This window comes from Haemorhous mexicanus, chromosome 7 (assembly GCF_027477595.1).
Source record: "Haemorhous mexicanus isolate bHaeMex1 chromosome 7, bHaeMex1.pri, whole genome shotgun sequence".
NCBI lineage: Eukaryota > Metazoa > Chordata > Aves > Passeriformes > Fringillidae > Haemorhous > Haemorhous mexicanus.
In genome coordinates this window covers 18,472,534-18,494,525 of record NC_082347.1, presented here as the reverse complement: position 1 = coordinate 18,494,525, position 21,992 = coordinate 18,472,534, and the positions used below count along the sequence as shown (strand labels likewise).

The window sequence follows — 21,992 nt, the reverse complement described above, 5'->3', positions numbered from 1 at the left end:
GTACCACCGTGTTTGGAAAGCATGTTTTCTGAAGTTTCCTGGTGAGAACAGTCAGGGGTGGTTTTGGGTTTAAATCTGATGCTGTGCTTAACGTTTACAGCCCTGACTTGAACCAGGATTTGGTTTTGCCGTGTCCAGGTCACCCGGTCCCCCAGGCGACGCTGCGCTCTTGGGGAATGCCCAGGCTGCCCACGTGACGGGCGGAGTTACCTTTCTTACTCTGTGTTTTGTTTTTATATAATGGGCCTCTCGCTGAAGCCACCTCTTGGTCAAACCTGTCGTGCGGTTTCCACCCGCGGCCGGCGCGGGCCGGTGCGGGGCCCGTCCCCCCTCGGGGGCCGGGGCCGGTGCCGGGCTGTCCCCCCCGGGGCTCACCGCGCCCCGCCACCCGCGGCAGGTTTTGCACCGGCCAGCCCCGGCCCTCCCTCGCATCGAGGCCGCGGCGGGCGGGCGGAGTGAGCCACGGCCGCAGCGGCTCCTCCTCCTGCCGCTCCCCGGCACCGCCCTGCAGCGCCGGCAGCACCTGGGACGGGCGGTGGTAGCAGCGGCTCCACGGGACCTTCGGTAGGCGCGACCCCGCGGCGGGACGGGACGGGACGGGGGCGAGGGGCCGGGGCCGCTCGGAACGGCGGGGCCGGGCGGGCCCGCGGGGCTGTGGGCCGGGCCCGTGTCCTGAGGGTACGGGATCCTGGGGTGGCCGGAGCCCGCGGGGTGACAGGCAGCGGCTTAAGGGCTGGCGGGGCGAGCTCAGGGCTTGGGGCAGCTCCGCCGCTGGGAGGAAGCAGCGCCTGCTTCCTGGGGAAATGTGTTTTCAGAGGAGAGGGCATGTTTTGCTGTTACAGTTGTAGTTCGGTCCTTTGCCTGTGTCCGTAGTTTATCTTGAGTTTATAGTTTTGATGTGTACAGTTGGCAGAAGAAAGCAGCCTAAGATGGTAGGCTGGCCGTTACGCAGTGCTTCCCCCCCCCCCCCCGCCGGAGGCCCCTTTCTCTAAACTGCTCGTAGTATACTTTACCCTTTCTTATACCGTATGTGCTTCGAATGTCTTTAAGACGCTTAAGTGTCTTCAAGCCACTTTAGTTGTCTTAAAACGGAAACCCTTCAAACTCTTGTTATGCTGTAGCTCCGTGTGTGACAGAACACAGCACAAATATCTCCATATTCAGAAAAACAGTTCCTTCTTATCCCCATCCTGTTTCTGTAAGGGAGTACTTCTGTAAGGGCAGTAAGGCAGTACTTCTGTGGAATATATTTTTCTTTTTAAATATATTTGTAGTAGTTCCTGGAAGCTTCTTCCTGTTAAGGAGGAACTGTCGAGAAATAACGTTCTGAAGGGAGTGGCAGAAGCATGGAAGGCATCTCAGCCTAGAACGGGGACAGATGGCGCTGGGGCAGAAGGTGTGGAGGGAAAGCGGACTGGCGAGAGAGAGGAGAAGTGCTGCTGCGGTGTGTTTTGATTTAGGAGCTGATTATGAGGGTTATGCACCTGAAAGCCCAGCTGCTGTCGGAGGTGGGAGGTTCATTCCCTGATAGCTCCCCCAGCATACAGTTATTTTCTGTGGAGTGAGTCAGTGCTTTACAGGAACGCCCAGGGTAACGTCAGAAACAATACAAACCCAGTGCAAGAGTATGGTTGCTCTAAAGCCTGAGTGTGTGAATGCTTTCCCCATATTTCTATTTCTATAATTTCCTGTATTTTGAGTTGCTGTCAGAGTCATGTGGACCACTCTCCTCCCACTGATGCAGCAGATAACTTGAACTGAGTATTGCTTATGTGTTTGCTTGTAACCCTGTCCTCAATACATTTCAGCTGAGTGCCTAATGATTTTATGTCAATAATATTTATGATATTTTTATTCCTTTCTCTTGCCTGACCTTAGTATAAGATCAGGGGCCAAAATGTCTGTCTGTACTTAAAATTTCTGGAGTAGCCATCACGTTCGTTCATATGATTTGTCACTTCTTTAGCTTATTATTTGTAGTCCCCAAAAGTTTTGAATTGTTAGACTGAGAACTTTATGAAATGTTAAAAGTCACTAAAAATATAAGTGGGAAGGAGCTATTTCATGGGGGTGTTTATGTAGTCAGAATTGTAAGGACATTGTGTTAGATAACTTAAAATACAAAACCTGATCTGCTATAAAAAAATCAAGCCAAGAAGCTTGTCTGATTTGAAGATTAAAGGAGATGCTGTTTGCTAGACTTCTAGGAAGTTTTGGAAGATGGAGCTTCCAAAGGGTCTGTTTAATAGAGCTGCATTAATCAGGGCCAAGATAGAGCCAACCTAATTCTAGTTCTGTAATAGCAATGGAGGTATATTTAAAAAAAACCTGAAGCTGTGATATAATTGAAAACAGCAGATAGTTTAATTGTGACTACAGAAATAGTAGGGCTTTTGAACAAACTGAAAATTTCATTTATTTTTAGCCAAGCCTCTATATAATAATTTGTAGAAACATCTTGGTCGGTTTCAAATTGTGGTTGGAGGCTTCCATTACATTAAATATTCAACTGAGTAATGGTACCAATGTTGTTTCTTTTGTTTATTTCATGCATTTATGTTTACTACCTTGAACCATGTTTCTTATTGTATATATTTTTTAAGTGTTTTATGTAAACTGTTGGAAATAAGGACAGGGACTTGTTAGCTGTATGCAGTGTGTTTTGTTTTGAGTTCCTTTTGAAGGTAGCAAAAGACTTTTTAAAGGAAAGGAAAAGGCTGCATGTTTATCCTTCAGTGAGCGGCACTTTCACCTCTTTGAAACTTGCCTTGTCCCTTTACTTTTGCCAATTTGAAGGTGGGTGTGGTTGATATAAATGCTGAATTTCCTTCTCAGTTCCCCAAGCTGGGAAGAATGTAAAGTAGATAAGTAAACCTAAGAGCAGCAATAGGTATTTACTCTGTAGTGCTTCTATTGTTGCTCTGTGCTTGTTCCAGATTTTATCAGCACTCACTAGAAAATCTTGATAAGAGGTTAGATCCTGAATGGGGTAAACCTGGAAATCAGCTATGGGACAGAGCTGGGACTCAGTAGTGTTCCTTCTAAGAGACAAATCTGTCGCATTTCTTGTGTGATTCTTGCTTGGCAGATAGTTTTTTGTTTGTCTGTATGCAGTTATATCCATACTGTTCAGCTGTGACAGATGCTGAATGTGGACCAGTGCCAGTGGTTAGATTGTGGTAACTGAATAAAACAACCACAGCCCCACCCAGCTCCACCACCTGGCTGTTCCCTGTGCAGTGCACTGTCACTGTGCCCTCTGGTCAGTAGCAATGGTCTTGTTTAAGATCTCCAAAGAAAGGGAAACAAGTTCTTCCCAGGTGCAGCCTCCTTTTTTCCCTTATGTGCTGTCTGAGAGAGAATATGTTGTCTTACTTGGTAAGGGAAGGTTAAAAGTCGTTTGGAATTCTTGTTTTGGTTGTTGTTTTTTTTTTTTCTTTTACTGCAAAGTGTGGATGGTGAGGGTTTTTTTGAGGGCACTGGAATTTCTTCTCCAGTAGGAGAGGTGGGCTTCCAATTCAGGCTTTTAGATCTTAACTTGTGATGAGCTTAAGAACTGTCAAATACATCAGTTCAGTATTAAAGATCCAGATGAGTTTTAATGCTTTTGAAGGTCTCTTCTTTGTGCTAAACTTTACTATAGCAATATGTATGTGAAGTGATACTTGCTATAATTAATTCCTGCACCCCAAAGACCTCTGGCTTGCCTAGAAAAACATGTCTGATTTTGGACTTTGGCCTAGTAAGTTGCTCTGAATTAAATGTTTAAGTTGCCTAAAGCAGACAGGGTGAATATTTCTTTTCTTATTGCTAGAGATAACTTTAAGCTTGGGAATTTGCACTTATTCAGTAAACAGTGTACTTATCTATAGTCAAAACAATTGGTTGTTTGCTATGCTTGGCAGTGTTTTAAAAATACTTGGTTTTCTATTAGCTAGGAGAATAAATGCATCTTAAAAATGTTAGGATTCAGGGGGAAAAACACTTCTCAGTAGTAAGCTTTGAGGACGAAAGCTTGCTGATCTCAAGTGCAGTCTAGATTTGAAGACTATAGTCTTCCTTCCTTTTCACATTCCTTGTTTATGGTTGCTTTGAAATACCTGTCTCTCTGTCTTACTACTCTAAATTGGTTCTTGAATAATTCTGTTCCTGGAAAGAATTAATCAGCTGAAAATGAATAATTCCTTATAGCCTGCAGTAAATGAAGGCTTGTCCATTTGCTCACTGAGGGGTAGGAACTATCCCAGTGTTGCTGGACAGCTGAATGTGTAAGCCTTCCCTGTCCTGAAGTGTGAAAGTCATCACTGTTAAGAAAATGCTGATGACTTTGTACCTCTTGTTCATCTGGGGAGTCCCAAGGCTGTCAGCAGAGAGGCTTTGTCGCAGGTAGGGTACGTCCGTGCAGCTCCTGCCAGTGTGCCCGACGGTGGGAGCTGTCACTTGCACAGCCTGGTGACAGTCTGGCCCCCTCTGCAGCCCTAACAGCTGCAGACCTCATGGAAACCTTGTGTTGTCCTTTTGTTCCTGGTGCCTGTGCCTGTGCGGTGGGGCCACGCCCTGGCTCTGTGCTTCAGACTCGGGCACAGCGACTAATTAAAAACAAAACTGCTGCTGTGAAATGAGCAATCAGATATTTTTTAGTAATTATATTAGGGTGCTGAACACTACACTATTGTTGTAGTTCATGGAGTAATTGGTATTTACATGTTCTGACTTGCACTAATGGTGTAAAAATTTCTTCTTTCATGGTGGAACTTAAAATAGAGGATTATAAATCCCTGAGGCATTAGTCAGTTTGGAACATAGCTCAGACTATTTATAGTATTATTTTTTTTTTTTGCAACAAATGATTTTCTGTGACAAGTTATGAGTCTGAAATAAAACAACCTCATTCCATTACTTCTTCAAACATCTGTTAACCTTAATGTGGTGTTTTTTCTTGCTTGTTTTGTTGTTTGGAAGGTGTCTCTCTGTATTGTCATAAATGTTTTGACTGTGTATTTTATATATTTGAAAGAGAGTGTTCAAGTGTGCTACAAAAGGAAGCCCTTCCATCAGGGCAGAGTAGGGATCCAAAATGAAACTGATCTCTTGGAATTAACTCATGTTTTTGCTGCATATAGATCTTGAAAGTCCATGCAGCTCAACTAAGTTCTTTGGATTTTGAAGCCCTGAGTATATATATATAGGGCTTCTGTCACTGGAAAGGCTACAGGAATGTTCTTAGTAATATTTTTACAGCTCAGTTGTAGTTTATGGGTGTGTCTTCCCATTCAGCTTTTCTTTGTTGGACATGGCATCTCTTTTCAGTTCTGTTTTATTTTGACTAAAGCCTGCAAGTGCTACCTTTCTCACCTCCTTGCCCCAGCAGGTCAAAGTGCTAGATTATTTGCTGTCATAAAATAGATTATGGTATTGAATTAGAAGGATCACTAAAACTGGCAGAGCTCCTGAGTCATAATACTAGCAAGCAATTTAAATGGATAGTTTTTAGAAAAAACTAATATTTGGGTTTGTTTTTGTTCCACCATCTATTCACAGCTGTGAGTTGGTTTAGCCTTTTTGTTAAGGAAGCTTTTTTTGGTAGGAAGTAGATGATGTGTTAATACTCCTTAAATATACATTGTTGGATGAAGTCCAGTAAAAGTTTGAAAAGGTGAACAGTGAGTGATAAGATCTGTGTAAAAGAGGTTTCCTGATTGTTGGCTGGCATGAATTCAGCCTTGTTGGAAGATAAACCCATTCTACTAAATTAGGTTTTTTCATAGTGAAAGGAAGGCTAGACAGGAGTCACATACACAGAAGACTGAATGATAAAACAAAATTGCCAGACTATTTATCCATCAGTATGAAAAATACTACAACTGATACAGGAGAGAACAACTTGTATGCTGCAGTGCATGAGTTAAAGATAAATCTTGCTCAGGCTGGTAAATAGCAGTTAGCTGGTTCAGTGCTGTGGTTTGTCCTTGTCTTGGAAAAGCACTGTGCTGGATGCCTGAGCTCATATCTGATGAAAAACTACAGCATATTGTAAATTCTGTTCTGCTGGTTTCACAATCAGGGATCAGTCTCAGAGCAGGTACTGTAATTTATAGCTTCAGGCTGCTTTGTCTACTGTATCCTGGTAATTAACCTTGTGGAGGAGTCAAGGCCAAGGGTTTAACTATACTCGGTGATTCCTGTGAAATGGGCATAATTAAACAAATAATTTTGAACTAATAAATGTTACGGTTTTTCATCCTTTTTTGTCCTGAAGTTATTGTACCGTGGCATAGCTGGAGCCTGAACAGCAGCCACTAAATAAATTCCAGGAATGGGTGTGAATGCAGTGGCTGAGCTTATTGCTGTTGCACCTTCTAACAGAACTAGCAGCCTTGAAGTTTTCTTCTTTATTTCTACCATCATGGAATTCATTGTTTTGTTATAAATTTTTCAAGTTGTAGTCCTTTTCTTCTGTACTGTGTCTTACAGAAGCGTATTTTCAAGATTCCTGTTGAAAGTCAGTCACAGATTTAATCTTTTATGAACAGGTCTGTTCCCTCTTAGCTTTGCCAAGCAGCAGGAAAATGCTCAAGGGCCTGAATGGTTTATAGTTTGCAGTGTGAAGCATGATAGCAATGTTCACTGTGGGAGTAAAACCTCAGGTCTTTAAATAGAGTTCTGAGGTGGACCTCTGGGATTGAGTACTGGGAATGGGAAGAAGACCTTGACAGTAGTTGTTCTTTATTTTCCTCTAGGCACTCCCTCTTTCCGTGTGTGGTTTGGTTGGTTGGATTTTTCCCTTGTTCTTATGCACTACATTTTTTTTTTTTGACTGAGCAAACAGAAACCTTGCTGTTCCTGTGTCCTCCCACACAATGTTTGTACAGCAGGGTGGGTTTCCATATCTTCTGTTCCCTTGCCTGTGTCACCCCTTTGTTATCAGCAGGCAAGTGCTGCTCATCACGAAGAATTTTAGTAAAATATTGTGGATGTAGCAGGAGAACGTGTGGAAGATGAGAGCAGAAGATGAAATAAAGGCTAGGTTGAGGGAATGGTTGGGAAAGGTAACTTTCTATGTTAATATTTCTAAATTTAGAGTATTGGCCAACAGAGGCTCAAATGAACTGTGGAAAAGGTGGTGATCAGGGAAGTTTCTGAACATGAGAAGTCGGTGTGTTTGCAGCTCTAGTTTGCCTGGAATCAAACCAGTCTGGGAAAATTTCCCCTTGGAAAAGCCCTGGATAAATACAGTGTTCAAAAGAAGCAAGTGGAACATTTTTATAGAAACTAGCGTTTTTTTTCAGGTTGCTGAAGTTGCCTGTTTTTTTTCTCAACCTCAGCTTTCATAGCCAAAAGGCTCTTTTAATCTTGGGGGTTTTTCCAGTTTGAAATGAGTGTTCTATATGGGATTAAAAGCAATCAAACAAGACTTGCTAAGAAAAACAAAACCTATCCCGTTGCTTCTCGCCCTCAGAAAAGGGTTTTTGCCTTAAATTTGTACCTAAAGCTTTACTGAAAAAGACATCTCAGAATTTTTTTGAGTACCCTGTCTTAATTGTATTTACATGTAAAGCTAAAAAATAACTTAAAATATAATTATGGTTATATCTGAAGAAATAACACTAATTTTGGTGTTGTAATTATCTGTATATAAAAATGTACACATTGACATTATGCATGCTAAGAATCTAGGTTGTGGGGATTCTTTGGGTGGTTTTTGAGTGATGTGGTAATAATTGCTCTTTGCCATTTTCCTGTGCTTTATTACGCAAAGCCCGGTTCTGAATTAGAGAGGCTCTGAAGTGTGCCAGGCTGCCTTCTGTTGAGTTTTTATAATGTTATTTTTATTCTGCTGGCCTCTCTGCCCTTCTATGCTCGGGTACCTGCCCGGAGGTGGCAGGGTGGGCCTGGGGCTCGGCAGCTCCAGCTTCTGGCAGTTGTGGGGCCAGGCACCAGGAGGGAGGAAACTGCCTGCTCGTTTTCCAGCAGCAGAGCGAGAATACGTGTTTTGCATTTTGTTTCTTGGCCTCGTGAGTTTGGGGTCAGTCTTCCCATGACTAACAGCAGGCATTGCTTTTCTAATGCTGAGAAGCTGCATTCACATATTTATTGATTCTGTTAGTTGCTGCATACTGGAGCAGAAGTAAAGTAGGGTTATAACTTTTGGTGTGCTCTGTTCATTGCAGTTTCTGTTAGTTCGTTTCTCGCTCTTTAAGTTTAAATGAGTATTGCGGTCCAAACAGTTTTTAAGTAAATTGCAGATTTCCTGATTTTATTTCCTTATTAAAAAAGAAAACCACAAAAAGGTCTCTCTCCATTTCAGTGTTGCTGTGCAATAGAGCCATGCAAACCAGAAAGGGAACTTAATGTGATCATGCAAAATGAAAACAATTTCACAAGAACAGCACCCCTGCCAACTCAAACCAAATCTAAAACAAAATTCCACAGCTGAAACCCAAAACACAGCAAAACATGCCAGATGCAAAAGGTAGTGCTTTAGGGGAAAGAGGGGGGGGAATGGGATAATTCACACAGCAATTCTAAAAATAGAATGTGGCTTGTCATTAAAAATAACCTTGAAAAAGTTAACACTCATTATAGATATTTTTCTTCATAGTTACTTTTACCATTCTTCCTGGTAGCCATTCTGTTTAAAATAAGGCCCTTGTATTCTGGAAGCCAGTTTTCATTTTGTCCTTCATTTAGCTGTTCTTCCTTTTTGACCTCCACTTCTATTTTGGACAGCTAATGACTTTGTGCACTTCTCCGCTGACGGAGGCACTATCCATTTTGAGAGACTCAATTTGTTCTAGTGATCTTATCCTATCAGTAAACCCTTCATATTTTATGGCAATGCTGTAAGCATGAAAATGTATCCCTTCTGCTTCTTACTCTGACCTTGCACTTCTGCAGATGTTTGCATTTAGGTGCCTTCTAACAACTTCTTTTAGTTACTCACTTGAAGATGTAGCTTCTTTGTCAGGTGATTTTCTACTCATCATTGATAAGACAGTCCTGTATAGGCTGGAAACTTCTGGAGGTTTTAGTAGAACAATAAAGGAAGCAAGTTCAAGTAGTACATCCCTAACAACATAATAGACTAAGCAATAAGTAACAACTGCAACAAATGAGAAAAATAGTGTGAAGAGTGACTCTGCAACTGCTTAACTATCTATTAGTCAGGAAATGGGAAGAGGTTTCTAAGGGAAAAGCTGGGACAGAGTGCGCAGGTTATGTCTACATTTTGGTAACTGGCTATTGCATACATATTGCCTCTTAGTGTTATGTGGTGTAATGAGTGAAGTATTACAGAAAATAACTGTATCACGCATACTTTTGCAGATCTTTGCAATGAGTTACCCAGGCTATCCCCCAGCGGGTGGATACCCACCAGCTGCCCCAGGTAAGTTGTTCAGATGAAGTGAACATTCAGTTCAGTGGTGGTCCTATGTGGCGTGGAAACATGGCGTAGATGAAGAACAAGAATGTGGAGGGTTTCCTTGGCTCCCCAGAGCTTTCTGTACTTGTTTGTTAAATCCTGTTTTATCTGGCCTGGGGATTCTGATATGTCTAATATGCGTGTTCTGCCGTATGCTCCTATAGTAATTTCCAGTTTTGTTCTCAAATAAAGCACAGAGCATTAGGAGATGGTCTTAACTTGACCAAATCCAATAAATGACAAGGATCAGTGTCTGGCTGATACTGAGTCTTCAATGTGGGTAGTGAGACAAATGATTATGGTGAGAAATCATTCATACAACTGACAACCATATCCCCCAAAGAAATTGGAAATTATCCTTAATTCACTATTCTTAGGCAGGTGGTTGTGTACAAAAGGGAGAGGGCTGTTAAAAAGGGTAGCAATTAATAATAACATAAAGCTCATTAAATACTCAACCACTGCTTGGTTATCAAGCTGAACTTTACAGTTGTTAGTGTTGTTGTAAGCTAGAAAGAAAGGACTGGAGTCATGCAGGTATGGTGAAATGTGGCATTAGGCAGGCTAGCTCAGGAAGGGGAAGCAGTGTACAGTGAGAAGCCCAACCAGCCAGGAAGATAAAGCCTATTTCTCAGCAGAGTATTCTGTCTAAAGACTATACTGCTGTGTGCTGTACTGCTGGTTTTATGACTGTGGTGCCTGGAAATGTATTACTGTGCTCCGTGGACACCTCTCAAATTAGCAAAGTAAGTGGGATCAGTAATATCATCCTACTGGAATACGCAGACAACTATGTACTTTAGGTGCTCTCAAGTCAAAATATGATGTTAACAGTCTTGAGTGTTAACCTTCAATTAGGTTTAGAGTTGTTTTAAGTGAGAACTTACACATTCAGTGATAACTAAGATGATTAGAAATAACCAGTGAGACTTCTCTTTTTATAATAATTGCAGTGCTCCCCTGCACCTCTTCAGTTGATTTCCCTGGTAGGGTTGAAAATACATTACATTAGAAATTTAAGTAGTAAGAACTTTAAAAAGGTATAGTTTCTTGTTTCAGCACATCTGTGTTTGATTTCAGGTGGCAGTCCTTGGGGTGGTGCTGCCTATCCACCTTCAAATCCACCTCCAATTGGTCTGGAAAATGTGGCTGGCTATGCCAGCCAATTCAATCCCAGCCACATGGCTGGAATGGTGAGTTTGCTTCCATTTCATGTGTTCTGCTGTGATGTCCTTAAGGGCAAAGTTGTGCTTCTGGGATTGTCACTAAGAGGTTCATCACTTGAATTCTGTGCCTTTATGTCTAATCAGTTTAGGTGTTGAGCATTCAATATTGCCTATTGAGGAAAATGGTTACTGCAAGCCATTTCTTATTTTAGGAGAACAGAGCACTAGTTAAATGTTGTTAACAGTCCAACTTCAAAAGTTGTGGACATAAAACTAATATAACTTGACATTTGCTGTGTAGAGGAATTTACATGGGCAAACACAGTCTGGATTTTGCCTGTTTACCTGGATTTTGACCAGTCAGAGTAAGGAAAAAAGCTGTATAATGAGAGGTATCAATGATTCGTCCTTGAAAAGAATATGGGATCAACAGTCTCTTACAAACACTGATGTTTAACAGATGGAAGTAAAAACCTTTTACATTGGGAACGTTTACATTTTCTTCCGTCAATGTGATTTTTTTTTTTCATAGAGTAGAAGTGAGTGACACTTCTGACAACTTTAGTCTTCAGAAATCTGTTATACTGCATAAGGAATGCAGTTTGTAGGAAGATATTTGCATCATGCATGTTTTTCTGAGGCAGTGATTAATTAAGGGATTTGGCAGCCAGCAGGCAAATTAAACAACGAGCTATCTAGGATGCATGAGCCTATATCCACAGCAACTAGTTTCTGACAGTGCTGCAGTCATCCAATGTCACTTGTGGTTTCTCTCTAGAAGAGGGGTTTCAGTGATAAGATGTCGATGTGGAGTGGAATATCTTAATTTTAGTTTATGCAGAAGTCTTTCCAAATGTAGTCCAGGAACTCCTGCTAGTTGTAAACTAACAACACATCGTAAAGCGGCCAAAGGTTGCTTAAAGTCCTTGCATCCAGGTGCAGCCTTTTGATCACACAAGGCAGCCATGGGCAAAGAAAGGATTATTTGGTGTAAAGTTTTAGGCGGATTTTTCCATCCTGCTTGCTATCTTTTGCAGATAAAGAGCTATCTGTCTGTTGGTGGGAAGGGAGGTTGTATTGTATTAAGCATGTTGCTGAAACTCAGCTGTTGGTGCTCCTTCTTGTCTCTTGTTTTATTGCTGTTATTGCAGGCATCCAACCTGGCAGGAACCTTTGGAGGGACAAATTTACCACAAAGCATGTATCCTTCCACACCTGGGGGTTATCCACCAGTTCCTCCAGGTGGCTTTGGGCAACCCCCACCAGGACAGCAGCCCTCATACGGAGGGTATGCTCCACCTGGAGGAAATCCCCCATCCGGAATGCCACCTTACCCAGGATATGCGGGCGGCCCTGTGCCAGGCCAGCCCACGCCACCGCCTGGTCAGCAGCCTTTGAGCTATCCAGGACTTCCAGCAACTCACCCAGGGCAGCAGCCCATGCCAAGTTATCCAGCAGGTCCAGCTGTGAACCCATCTATGCCCTCTTACTCAGGAACTACAGGGCCTGCAGTCAGTCCTGTAACAGTAAGAGCATTCACTGCTTTTCTTTTGAGGTGTGACTGTATATATGTTCCTCTGCATTTTCTTTGTCTGTATTAGTGTAAACTAATCACAAAATGGAAAAGAAAGTTATGAAAAGAAGTTTGAGTAAAGAGAGAGATGGAACTTTTCCAAATGCAAGCACTATAGGCTTATATAGTCTTGAAACAAATTATGTTTTGCCATGGTATCCAAGAAAAAAGGTTTTATATGAATTCAAATTATTTAATCTTGCTTTTCCTAACTTTAGCAAGTATTGCCTGTTGTATATACAGTATCATCAGACCTTAGTTAATTGGAAAGCAGATTTAATGTCAGCAAACCTTGGTCTTGCATTTTCTTGTAATTTGTGTCTAGAAATTAAAAAATTGCTTAGGACAGGGTTGGTTTGAATTTTCTCTATTACTTTTCTCACAAAAAGAAATCTGATAAGTGATCATCTTTCTTAAGTAGTAAACCACAGTGTTTCACTATTTGACACTAATGTGCTGTTAACACTACTGTTACTTAACACTATTGATCTCATTTTAGCACAGAAACCGAGGTACAATCACTGATGCACCAGGCTTTGACCCTCTGAAGGATGCAGAAGTCTTAAGGAAGGCCATGAAAGGATTCGGTGAGCAGTCTGAGGATTTAGATTTCAGTTAAAAGTAGAATTGTGTCTCCATTCAGCACTGATATTTTTCTGTTGCTGTGTATGTACTGAGTCCTTGGTTATCAGAAGTATTACTGGAAGTTCATGTGGGCATAAACAATATCATGAGTTTGGTTTAGTTTTTCTTTATATTGTTATTGTGTTTGTGAGCTCTAAGTTCTGTGGTTGTACACAAGAGTAGATACTGTAGGTGAATTCAAGGCATTCATGTCCTTCTACTGGGTTTAGAACAGGATGAAATAAAGACAGAAAGCTGAATCCTCACTCATTCTGTGGTATCTGTTCATGTACAGGAACTGATGAGCAGGCGATCATCGATTGTCTTGGAAGTCGTTCAAACAAGCAACGGCAGCAGATAATCCTGTCCTTCAAAACAGCTTATGGAAAGGTCAGTACATTGTGAGAACAGAAGGAAGAAGAAATGAGAGCCTACTTCCCTACAGTGGCAGTCAGAAGACTTAATGGTGGGAAAAGAAGATTGGAAGGTGTATTAGGGGAAGATGGTTCTTAAGTAATAGCCAGTTGAGAGTTCTACTTTTTACCCTCACTTGACTTCATGCAGTGTGGCAGATGAAACATGTAAAGCAGTTTCTATGCTAAATGGACCTTGATGGCCTCAATGTACACATACCATTATGCTGGTTTTAGTGTTAAGTGGAATAGCTTTACTTTGAACATACATTACTGGTGCTTATACATAAAGAATTCTTAGTAAAATGTATATTTTTGGTGCTTGCTTTTGTCAAGTTTGGTGTTTATGCATTTTTTCCTTGTTTTTCCTTCTCATTAGGATTTGATCAAGGATCTCAAGTCTGAGCTCTCAGGTAACTTTGAGAGGACAATCTTGGCAATGATGAAGACACCTGTCATGTTTGATGCTTATGAAATCAAGGAAGCTATAAAGGTTTGTGTAGGAGATAGAAATTTATAACCTAGAGGAAATTGTTGAGCTGATAAAATACTTGGTTGCTATTTAAAAGTTTGGATTGATTTGGGAGTACTTGTTTTGACTTCCGATACAACGTTATATTCTGAATTTTTTCCTATGTAATTTTGTTACATTTCTTTTGTACTAGGTTGTAGAAATCAAGAATCTGAACTGTTTCTCCTTTGTTTGTTTTAGGGTGTTGGCACAGATGAAAATTGTCTCATCGAAATCTTAGCTTCCCGCAGTAATGAGCATATTCAGGAACTCAACAGGGTCTATAAAGCAGGTTTGATCTGTCGCATCAAAATTTTCTTCCTTTTCTTACTCAGTCACTGACTGATAGTCAGAATTTAGGAAATGAGCAGGGTTGTATGAGGATTCATGACTATCTCTTTTCCAGAATATAAGAAAACTCTGGAGGAAGCAATAAAAAGTGACACGTCTGGACACTTTCAGAGGCTTTTAATTTCACTTGCTCAGGTATTTGCCTGCTGGGATTTTGGAATTTGTTTGTTGTGTGTTTGTAGGTGGTATGGATTTTGTTTAGTTTGGTTTTGGTTGTTTTTTTAATTTAAAAGCAGTCCGTCAAAGCCCAGCAGTAACACTTCTGGATCTTCTAATTCTTTCAGGGGAACAGAGATGAAAGTACAAATGTTGACATGTCTGTTGTCCAAAGAGATGTACAGGTCAGTAGAAATGTTTCATTGTTTCTAAGTATAGTCAACTCAATATGCTGAAATTTGGCTGTGTAGATTCTGCTTACTGTTAGTTTTGAACACCTTGTGAGGACTTCTGATGTGGTGCCTATCTTTGAGTAAATGGAAGAGATATAAAAAGCTGTGACAGAGCATTAGAGCCATATAGGTGCAATACAGAGATGAAGCTCTTGGGAGTACAGTCCATAGGATATTTTACCTCCCATTCTGTCAGGTCTTTGGCTTTTCCAAGTGTTGGATTGTGCTGCTTTCTAGGGAAATTGTCCAAAGAGATTTGAGGTGATAGGTGTGTGGATTAAATTTTAAACTATTCAACACCTGCTTTAGCCTTTGCGTGTTGTTTAAGGAAGTCGGGAGTTTTGCAGCAAATAAGGCACTTGGACTTTTTAATGCTTGCCCCGTTTCTTTTTCTGTGTGTTCCATTTCATTATATAGCAAAGGGAAAATCTGGATTGTTTTAGCCATACTAGTGTCAATTAAATAGTAATGTCATTAGCTTTCTACACAATGTGCCTTAGCCAAAACACAAGAACATCCCAGAGCACACCTAAAATTGTGGAAGAAAAGGTAGATGTAAGAACTGTTAGGAAGAGCAATTTTCAGGTACTTCTTGAGCAATGTCCCCTCCTTTAGTAATCTGGAGCTCTTGTGTTGGAGCACTTCTGCGTCAGCAAGCTAGGAGGACTGCAAGCATAGCATAGGAAGGTTAGAACTAGTTGCTATTTATTGCTTGCTCCTGTTTTGCAGTAGTACATAGGCTAAGAAATAAGTATAAAAGGTGGGGAGGCTGCAAGGAAGCAAATCTGTAGTTCAGCTATTCAGCCTGACTACTTTGCTGAGTAATGAAATGTGAATTCTCTTCTGTGCTCAGGAGTTGTATGCAGCTGGAGAGAACCGTCTAGGAACTGATGAATCCAAGTTCAATGCCATTCTGTGTGCAAGAAGCAGGGCCCATCTTAGAGCAGGTAATGATGTCCTCTGTAAACTGTAACTTGTTTCTGTTGTGTGTAATGATAAAAATGTACGGCACTGCTCTCTGCCTGAATTTCCTCCATCAGTAAAATGAGCCAAACAAGATACCAATGAAAAGCAGGGCGTATTCTGCTGAGGAAAAGCAAGAGTCACCTTTCTTAGATATCAGAGCAGGTAGAGGCCACACTTGTTCAAATGGTCCTCTGATGAAAGAATAGAAAAACTAGAATTGTTTTAGTGTGCAAGACACTTAAAATCCTTCCCCTTTTACTTGCTAATTTAAGGTTCTACATCAGTCTGTCATAGTGGAAATGTTTTAGTAACTACATAGAACTTTCACATTGTGCTATTGGGGTGGAAGGTACTTTTATGAAGGAAAGGGGTGTGTATGAGAACCTGAGTATTTTCTTCTTAACTTCATTGAGACCCAAAGCTTTCCTAAAAAATTGCTGTGATTTCTTGGTCCAGCCCTTGAATGAAAAGGACACATCTAGGCAAGCTAGAAAGAGCATCACAACGTGTAAATGGTTGATAACACAGTATTAATCCTTGAGATGTTCAAACTAGTGTGAATACGCTGTAGTGTCCCCTGAGAATGCACTGAAATGCAGCCATCCAGCACATTCCAGTGCCATGTTTTGTTGTGGAACTGGAATATTTCTTTTCCATTTGCAGTCTTCAGCGAGTACCAGAGGATGTGTAACCGGGACATCGAAAGCAGCATATGCCGTGAGATGTCTGGAGACCTGGAGATGGGCATGCTGGCAGTAGGTATGTGCCACCTTAGCAAGTTCATTCCTGCTATTCCATTACAGCTGGCTGAGGTGAGGCCTCTGACTTTAGCTAAACGTGTTCTTATTAGTGGTAATTCCAGTTTTTTGCTTGTTATGTTGAGCTGTGAAGTCATTTGTGATTAGTAAAGTGGGTCATTTAATTCACCTCAAAATGACAGATGAAGCTTTTTATTTCAGGCAACTGCAGAATTTAAATTTCACATGTTAAAATGGGGTGAGAATTATTAACTATAATTGACACTGTTTTAAGAAGTGAACTTTACCAAGTCTTTGGTTAGTGAGAATGGAGTATTTGGACGATTTTGGAAATCATTAATTAAAATACAGGCATTAACTCTCTAATTAGTTACTTCTGCCTCTATTTAGTAGAAAGAAAACTTAAAATTCATTGCAAAGGAATTTTTTCCTCACATTTACTGTGGCTACAGTTTTATTAAATCTTTGTTTTTAATTGCTCCCAGTACTTCTGAGGAGTGAAAACTCTTATCTCAGGTCTATTGTCTCTTCAGAAGCAGTCATTTGTTTCCATTAGATTGGGACAAGGCCTCAAGTTGCTGTGCAGTAGTTTTATTTAAAATGCTTTATTATAGATATAACTGTGAACCACTTTCCTGTCTTTTTTCTTTACATCTCAATTTCTTTTTCTGTTTATTACTGTAAATATACTGTAGTATCTAGAGCTCCTGCTTTGAAAGTGTTGTACTTTGGTTTTGGATATGGTAGTAATGTAACCAAACCCAAAAACTCCTATCAAAATAGGAAAAATGAACTTTGTCTCACTTGGAAATGAGAGAGAAGATATTTGGTTCAACCACAACAATTTTTTTTTTGCTGAAGTTTGTAACAAAATCTTGGCCAAATGAAAATCAACTTTAAAAGCCTCATTTTTTCACTCCTGTCTTGTGCATGTGTGAACTATGTAACTACTGTTCTTATTCTACTTGGCCACATTGTCATTGTACTGATCTTTTAATGACACAAACTGGATCTAGCTCACTGTGTCTTGATTGTTTTGCAAACCTTTTCCAGGATTCCAACTTTGTCACCTCAGAAACTATTGTTAGAAAACCAAGCTTAGGGATAAGACATTTTTCTGTTTGTAGAAAAATATTGCACTGGTAAAGAAACTGCTCAGCGTTTAGAAGGCATTTGGCTTCATGGAGCTTCATAGTGACTTGACAGGTCTCCATGTAGATCCAGATTCAAAACTGAGACTCCAGCTGGCAGACAAGTCAATAGCCTTTTGATCAAGGCTTGTCATTAATATTCACTGAATAACTCCCTTTATTAAATAGATTCTGTGGGGTTTTTATTTATATGTATATACATGTGTATCTATATCAGTAAATGATTTTAATGCCATTTGTTCTGTGGACCTTACTTGTAGGAAAAAAGGGGTTTCTAATTGAAAATATTTAATTTTGCTTTCTTTAAAGCTTTCTGGATTGTACAACTGGTAACTTACAACAATATCTCTAAACATCTTAGAATGCAGGTGTGTTGTGTTAGCTAAATAGAGTGATACAGAAACATGCATTTCATTTTGTCATTCATTTTTGAATAGCATTGTACATATCATTGACAGTTTTGTGGTGAACTGCTATCTCTCATCTACATTTTCCTACTGAGAAGAGTACTTATACAGAATGTGTGTTCTATGAAAAACATGTCTGGGTTTACACCTTTAGTTCTATATTGATTCTGTGTGACTGATTTTTGATACCTTATTGTGCTATTAAACGTCAAGTGTGATCTGTTTCCTCTGTAGTTTGCCACAGTTTGCATGATTGTTTACTTGTAACAATGTTGCATCAATATATAGATTTTAATTCTGATCAGTGATGGAGGATTCTTTCATTATCCTGATTAACCTGACAGTAATTTGACTTAGATTTTGCTCTTTTAGATTTCTGATGAACTATGCCAATTAAATATACCATCCAGTCATTACTAAATGAGCATGTTAAAATTTTTTCAGGAGTCCTGATGAATTTTGTGGCTATTTAAGACTTTAAAATAAGAGTTGTGATGACTCGCCCTTAAGAAGAAGGAACCACCTAAGATTCTCTGCTATCATATATGGTTTCCTAATTTGTGCTATGGCAGGACTTGAATTTGTCGCACCTTGCAGATGCATACCACTACCTATCTATTACTTCAAGTCTTCTGCCCCCTCCTCATTCCCTCTTTTTCCTTCAAAGACAAGAATCTGGTCATTAAAATTCAAAAGTTCATTATGGCTGCTTAACACTAGATGGTTTCTAGTGACAGACATGTTTGCTTTGAGCCATTCATTGTAGGTTTTTTAATTATATTGCAGCTTCTGTTTGGATTAAAAATAATTTCAGTGGAAGGAGTGGAAGCTGCATTGTATCAAGTGTATGTTTATGTAAAATTCAAGCATGTGACTATGTCAGATAAACTCAAAAAATTAATGACTTCTGATTGAGGAGGAATGCCTTATTTCTGTAATAATGTTCCTCTGTTCCTTTTTGCAGTTAAGTGTCTCAAGAACACACCAGCTTTTTTTGCAGAGAGATTACATAAAGCAATGAAGGTAGGTGTCTGTGACAAGTTACATAAACTTATAGTGTGGAATTTTTTTAAATGCTCATACAGCTCTTGGGAAGGAAGTGTGCAGCTGAAGGGATTACACTTTTCAGTGGGCAGATGACTAACAGTCATGATGCAGTCATGATTATGAAAGGCTGGAAAAATCTAGCTAATTTGATCCAACTTAACAGAGCAATGAATACAACCGTGCATTAAACAATAATCTTCACTTGGTGAAACACAAATATGCTTAAAACTCATTGAAATTGATATTTTTTAAGTAGGGAATTCTAGCAGAAATAAATAAGCAGGCCATTTAACTCACCAAATTTTCCGGACCCCCCCCCGTATCTCTGTCAATCCCCCTTCTTTTTTTTGAGCTGTTCTTGTGCAGAGAAATGAGTGTCCTACCACTACATTTAATTTATTTTGGCATGATAGACTAAATTCTGTTTAACAGCTTATTAAGTCAGTGGGTTTTGCTAGTAAACATGCATTTTATTTTTTTCCTGATGCTATATTATACACTTTCCAGTACATTATACTGCTGCTTTGTTTGTTTCAGGGAGCAGGAACCAAGGACAGGACTCTGATCCGGATCATGGTATCGCGCAGCGAGGTTGACCTGCTGGACATACGTGCAGAGTACAAGCGGATGTATGGCAGATCCCTCTACACAGACATCACTGTAAGCCCTGGAGACCTTCCCTGCCCTGCTATGACACCCCTCACACTGGCAGAGCACTGGTCCTTGTGCTGAACAGTTGTTACCTGCACTGAGTGTGGCTGGTTGTGTTGGGTTGCTGCATTTGCTAGGAGCATGGAGGCTGAGGGCCAGAGGATGGAGAGCACTTGGGTTTGCATGGAGCCTTGATGAACTAGAGATAGGGAGGAAGCTAACAGGCAAGGAAGAAATGGGAAAGAACTGGGACCAGTCTCCTTACATGATCTTGTGGGAACCACTCAGTCCTCCAGTTTAGTAATAGTGGCGTGCTACTTTATTTGTTTTTTGGAAGAATATAAAGCTTCTAAAGATCTAAAGAATTGCCTCCTCTTTCTCTTGAAAGTACACGACTTTGTAAATAGACTAAACTTCAGATTCTTTAGCAGTTGATCCACCTTCCTATTGCTATTAAGAGCTGTACCAACAGCCCAGAGGATGCCTGGCCAATGGGAGGGTAATAAGAACTGGAGGGGAGTGAGTGGTGCCACTTTTTTTTACCTTGTAAGGAGGGTGCCAAACCTGTTAAGCCCCTGTTTATTCCTTCTGCTGTGGACACTGAGGGGCTGTAACTTGGTAGTGTTTGGAAAGAATCCTGTAGAGATTCTGGAGGATAGCATGTTCCAAGTCTTACTTCTACAGTAGTTGCATGCCCTGTGACCACCAATGTATGAGTAAAAAGCAGCGAGACATTGGTGAAAAAGCTCTGTATTGCTTCTTCCCCCTGTTCCTCTTTTGATCTGGCATTATAATTTGTCATCCAGAAGCAGAACAGGCCATATCTATTTAATGGACTGAATTTGGTCAAAACTTGGCTTCAGTGAATACGGGGTGTGCATATCCACGTATGTAAGCTCTGCTGCTTATTTCTGTAAAAGTTGAGCCAAAAATGTCCCTGGAAAGGAAGCTCTTAATTTTTCAGCTGTAGCTTCACCTCTTTTGGTTGTTCTTCAACTTTTCTTTTTCTGGGTTCCTTTTCAGGGTGATACTTCAGGGGACTACCGGAAAATCCTACTCAAGTTGTGTGGTGGAAATGACTAAATGGAGCATTGAGCTTTTCTTAAAAAGCAGCTCTTTTCATGTACTTGCTGCAGAGCATCTTTTTTTCTCCATAAGTAAATATCTAACAACCTGTTTCTTCTAAAGCAATTGCATTTTGAAAGATAATACTGCATATATCTTCAGTTCAAAAGTAGTAGGTAATAAATGCCGACCCCCCCCCCCCCCCAAATACCAAGCTTTTGTGCCATCTGCTCGGAATTCTGTATAGTACCCTCAACAATCCGTGAATGGTCATTATTTCTTTTCTGCTTCTATCATGTTGAAATAATGTGTAATGAAAAAAAAAATCACAGTTGTATGATTTTAAGGGTGTTCTTTTGTTTAAACATTGAGTGCCATTTTAATGCAAGTTTTATATCTGTTGTATGCAGAGTTGGTTTTGGGCTCGCCCACTTCCTGTTATGTGGAGATAGCAGCCTCGAGATTTTGTGTCTAGTTAAGACTGTTTTAAAGAAGTTTTGTCAAGTTCTGTTTTTTTACCTTGATTCTTTTCAAGGAAGATATGTTCTACATTTCATTCTTGCTAAGGCAGACTGTCACAAGGCAGGAGTCATGTTGACAGTAGTAAAGATTCTGTCATTAATGTTTAAAGGTTTTGGATTGTGCCTTAAATATATATATATATGTGTGTATATATATATATATATATGTAAGAAGAGATTATGAAATTAAAGCTAAGTCTTTGCAGACTGTGCCTTTTGGTGTCATATTGATGTATGTGAGTGATGACTCAGTTTATGTAACTTAGCTTTTCCACAGAAATTTTCTTCCACGGGATTATCCAGAAATTGTTGTTTTGGTACGAGTTAGGGAGTTGTGTGCTGTTGATGAGCAGTTGTCTGTATGTGAGACATATAATCTGTGGTTATTGCTCAGTATTTTCATTTTGCATGTCGTTACTTCTCCTACTCTGGGAACTCTGAGTTTTTATTCCCTGCTGGCATGGATGATATCTCTTCAGCTTGTTGTTCTCAAAATAAAAAACACATAAAGGTAAAAAGTGCAAAGCAGGGGAAAGGTTTTCAAACTAGGTCAGTGAAAATAGATTGCTTGTTAATCACGAACATGCATCCTCCCCTTACTGAAGTACATACATGTAAGTGTTCTCCGTCTCTTGTGTAAGGGTCAGGCAGGTCCATTTTCCTGTAAGTTGTATTGCTATTTGTCTTGAAAGAAAAAGGCAATGTTGGATTTAATTCTGGACTGAATTTGTCACCATGTCAAGGGAGGGGAATGTAAAGATTAGAGAATATGGTAGCCATGTGTCCAAATGATGTTCTGACTGGGACTTGCTGACAGGACTCCCAGTTTGGTCAATGGCAGCAGTGTGACCTGTGTCCAAAGGCAGACCATACGCTCATTTCTGTCAGACAATCTGAGCATGTCTTGAGAGGAATTTGCAGCTGGAAGTCTATCTTTGTTGGCTGAAACCAGTAGCAAGGGTTAACTTCTTTGCA

At 40.3% G+C, this 21,992-nt stretch overlaps 1 protein-coding gene across 1 annotated transcript; it reads left to right on the top strand.

Annotated features, from left to right (window-relative positions):
• The first annotated feature begins 425 nt into the window (after positions 1 to 425).
• On the top strand, positions 426 to 21,224 carry ANXA11 (annexin A11). Its single transcript, XM_059851268.1, has 15 exons — positions 426 to 564; positions 9,328 to 9,388; positions 10,505 to 10,617; positions 11,742 to 12,116; positions 12,663 to 12,750; positions 13,083 to 13,177; positions 13,580 to 13,693; positions 13,913 to 14,003; positions 14,118 to 14,197; positions 14,347 to 14,403; positions 15,305 to 15,398; positions 16,081 to 16,176; positions 18,698 to 18,756; positions 19,318 to 19,440; positions 20,455 to 21,224. Exons 2-15 carry the CDS (start codon positions 9,337 to 9,339, stop codon positions 20,512 to 20,514), a joined length of 1,497 nt encoding a protein of 498 aa, XP_059707251.1. The 5' UTR covers positions 426 to 564; positions 9,328 to 9,336; the 3' UTR covers positions 20,515 to 21,224.
• Positions 21,225 to 21,992: the final 768 nt, after the last annotated feature.

Bases quoted from the DNA above. Each gene is read 5' to 3' on its own strand.
- ANXA11 (XM_059851268.1), top strand. From the start codon at position 9,337: ATGAGTTACCCAGGCTATCCCCCAGCGGGTGGATACCCACCAGCTGCC. The intron at 9,389-10,504 runs GTAAGTTGTTCA...GTTTGATTTCAG, and splicing joins ATACCCACCAGCTGCCCCAG to GTGGCAGTCCTTGGGGTGGT. The intron at 18,757-19,317 runs GTAGGTGTCTGT...TGTTTGTTTCAG, and splicing joins GATTACATAAAGCAATGAAG to GGAGCAGGAACCAAGGACAG.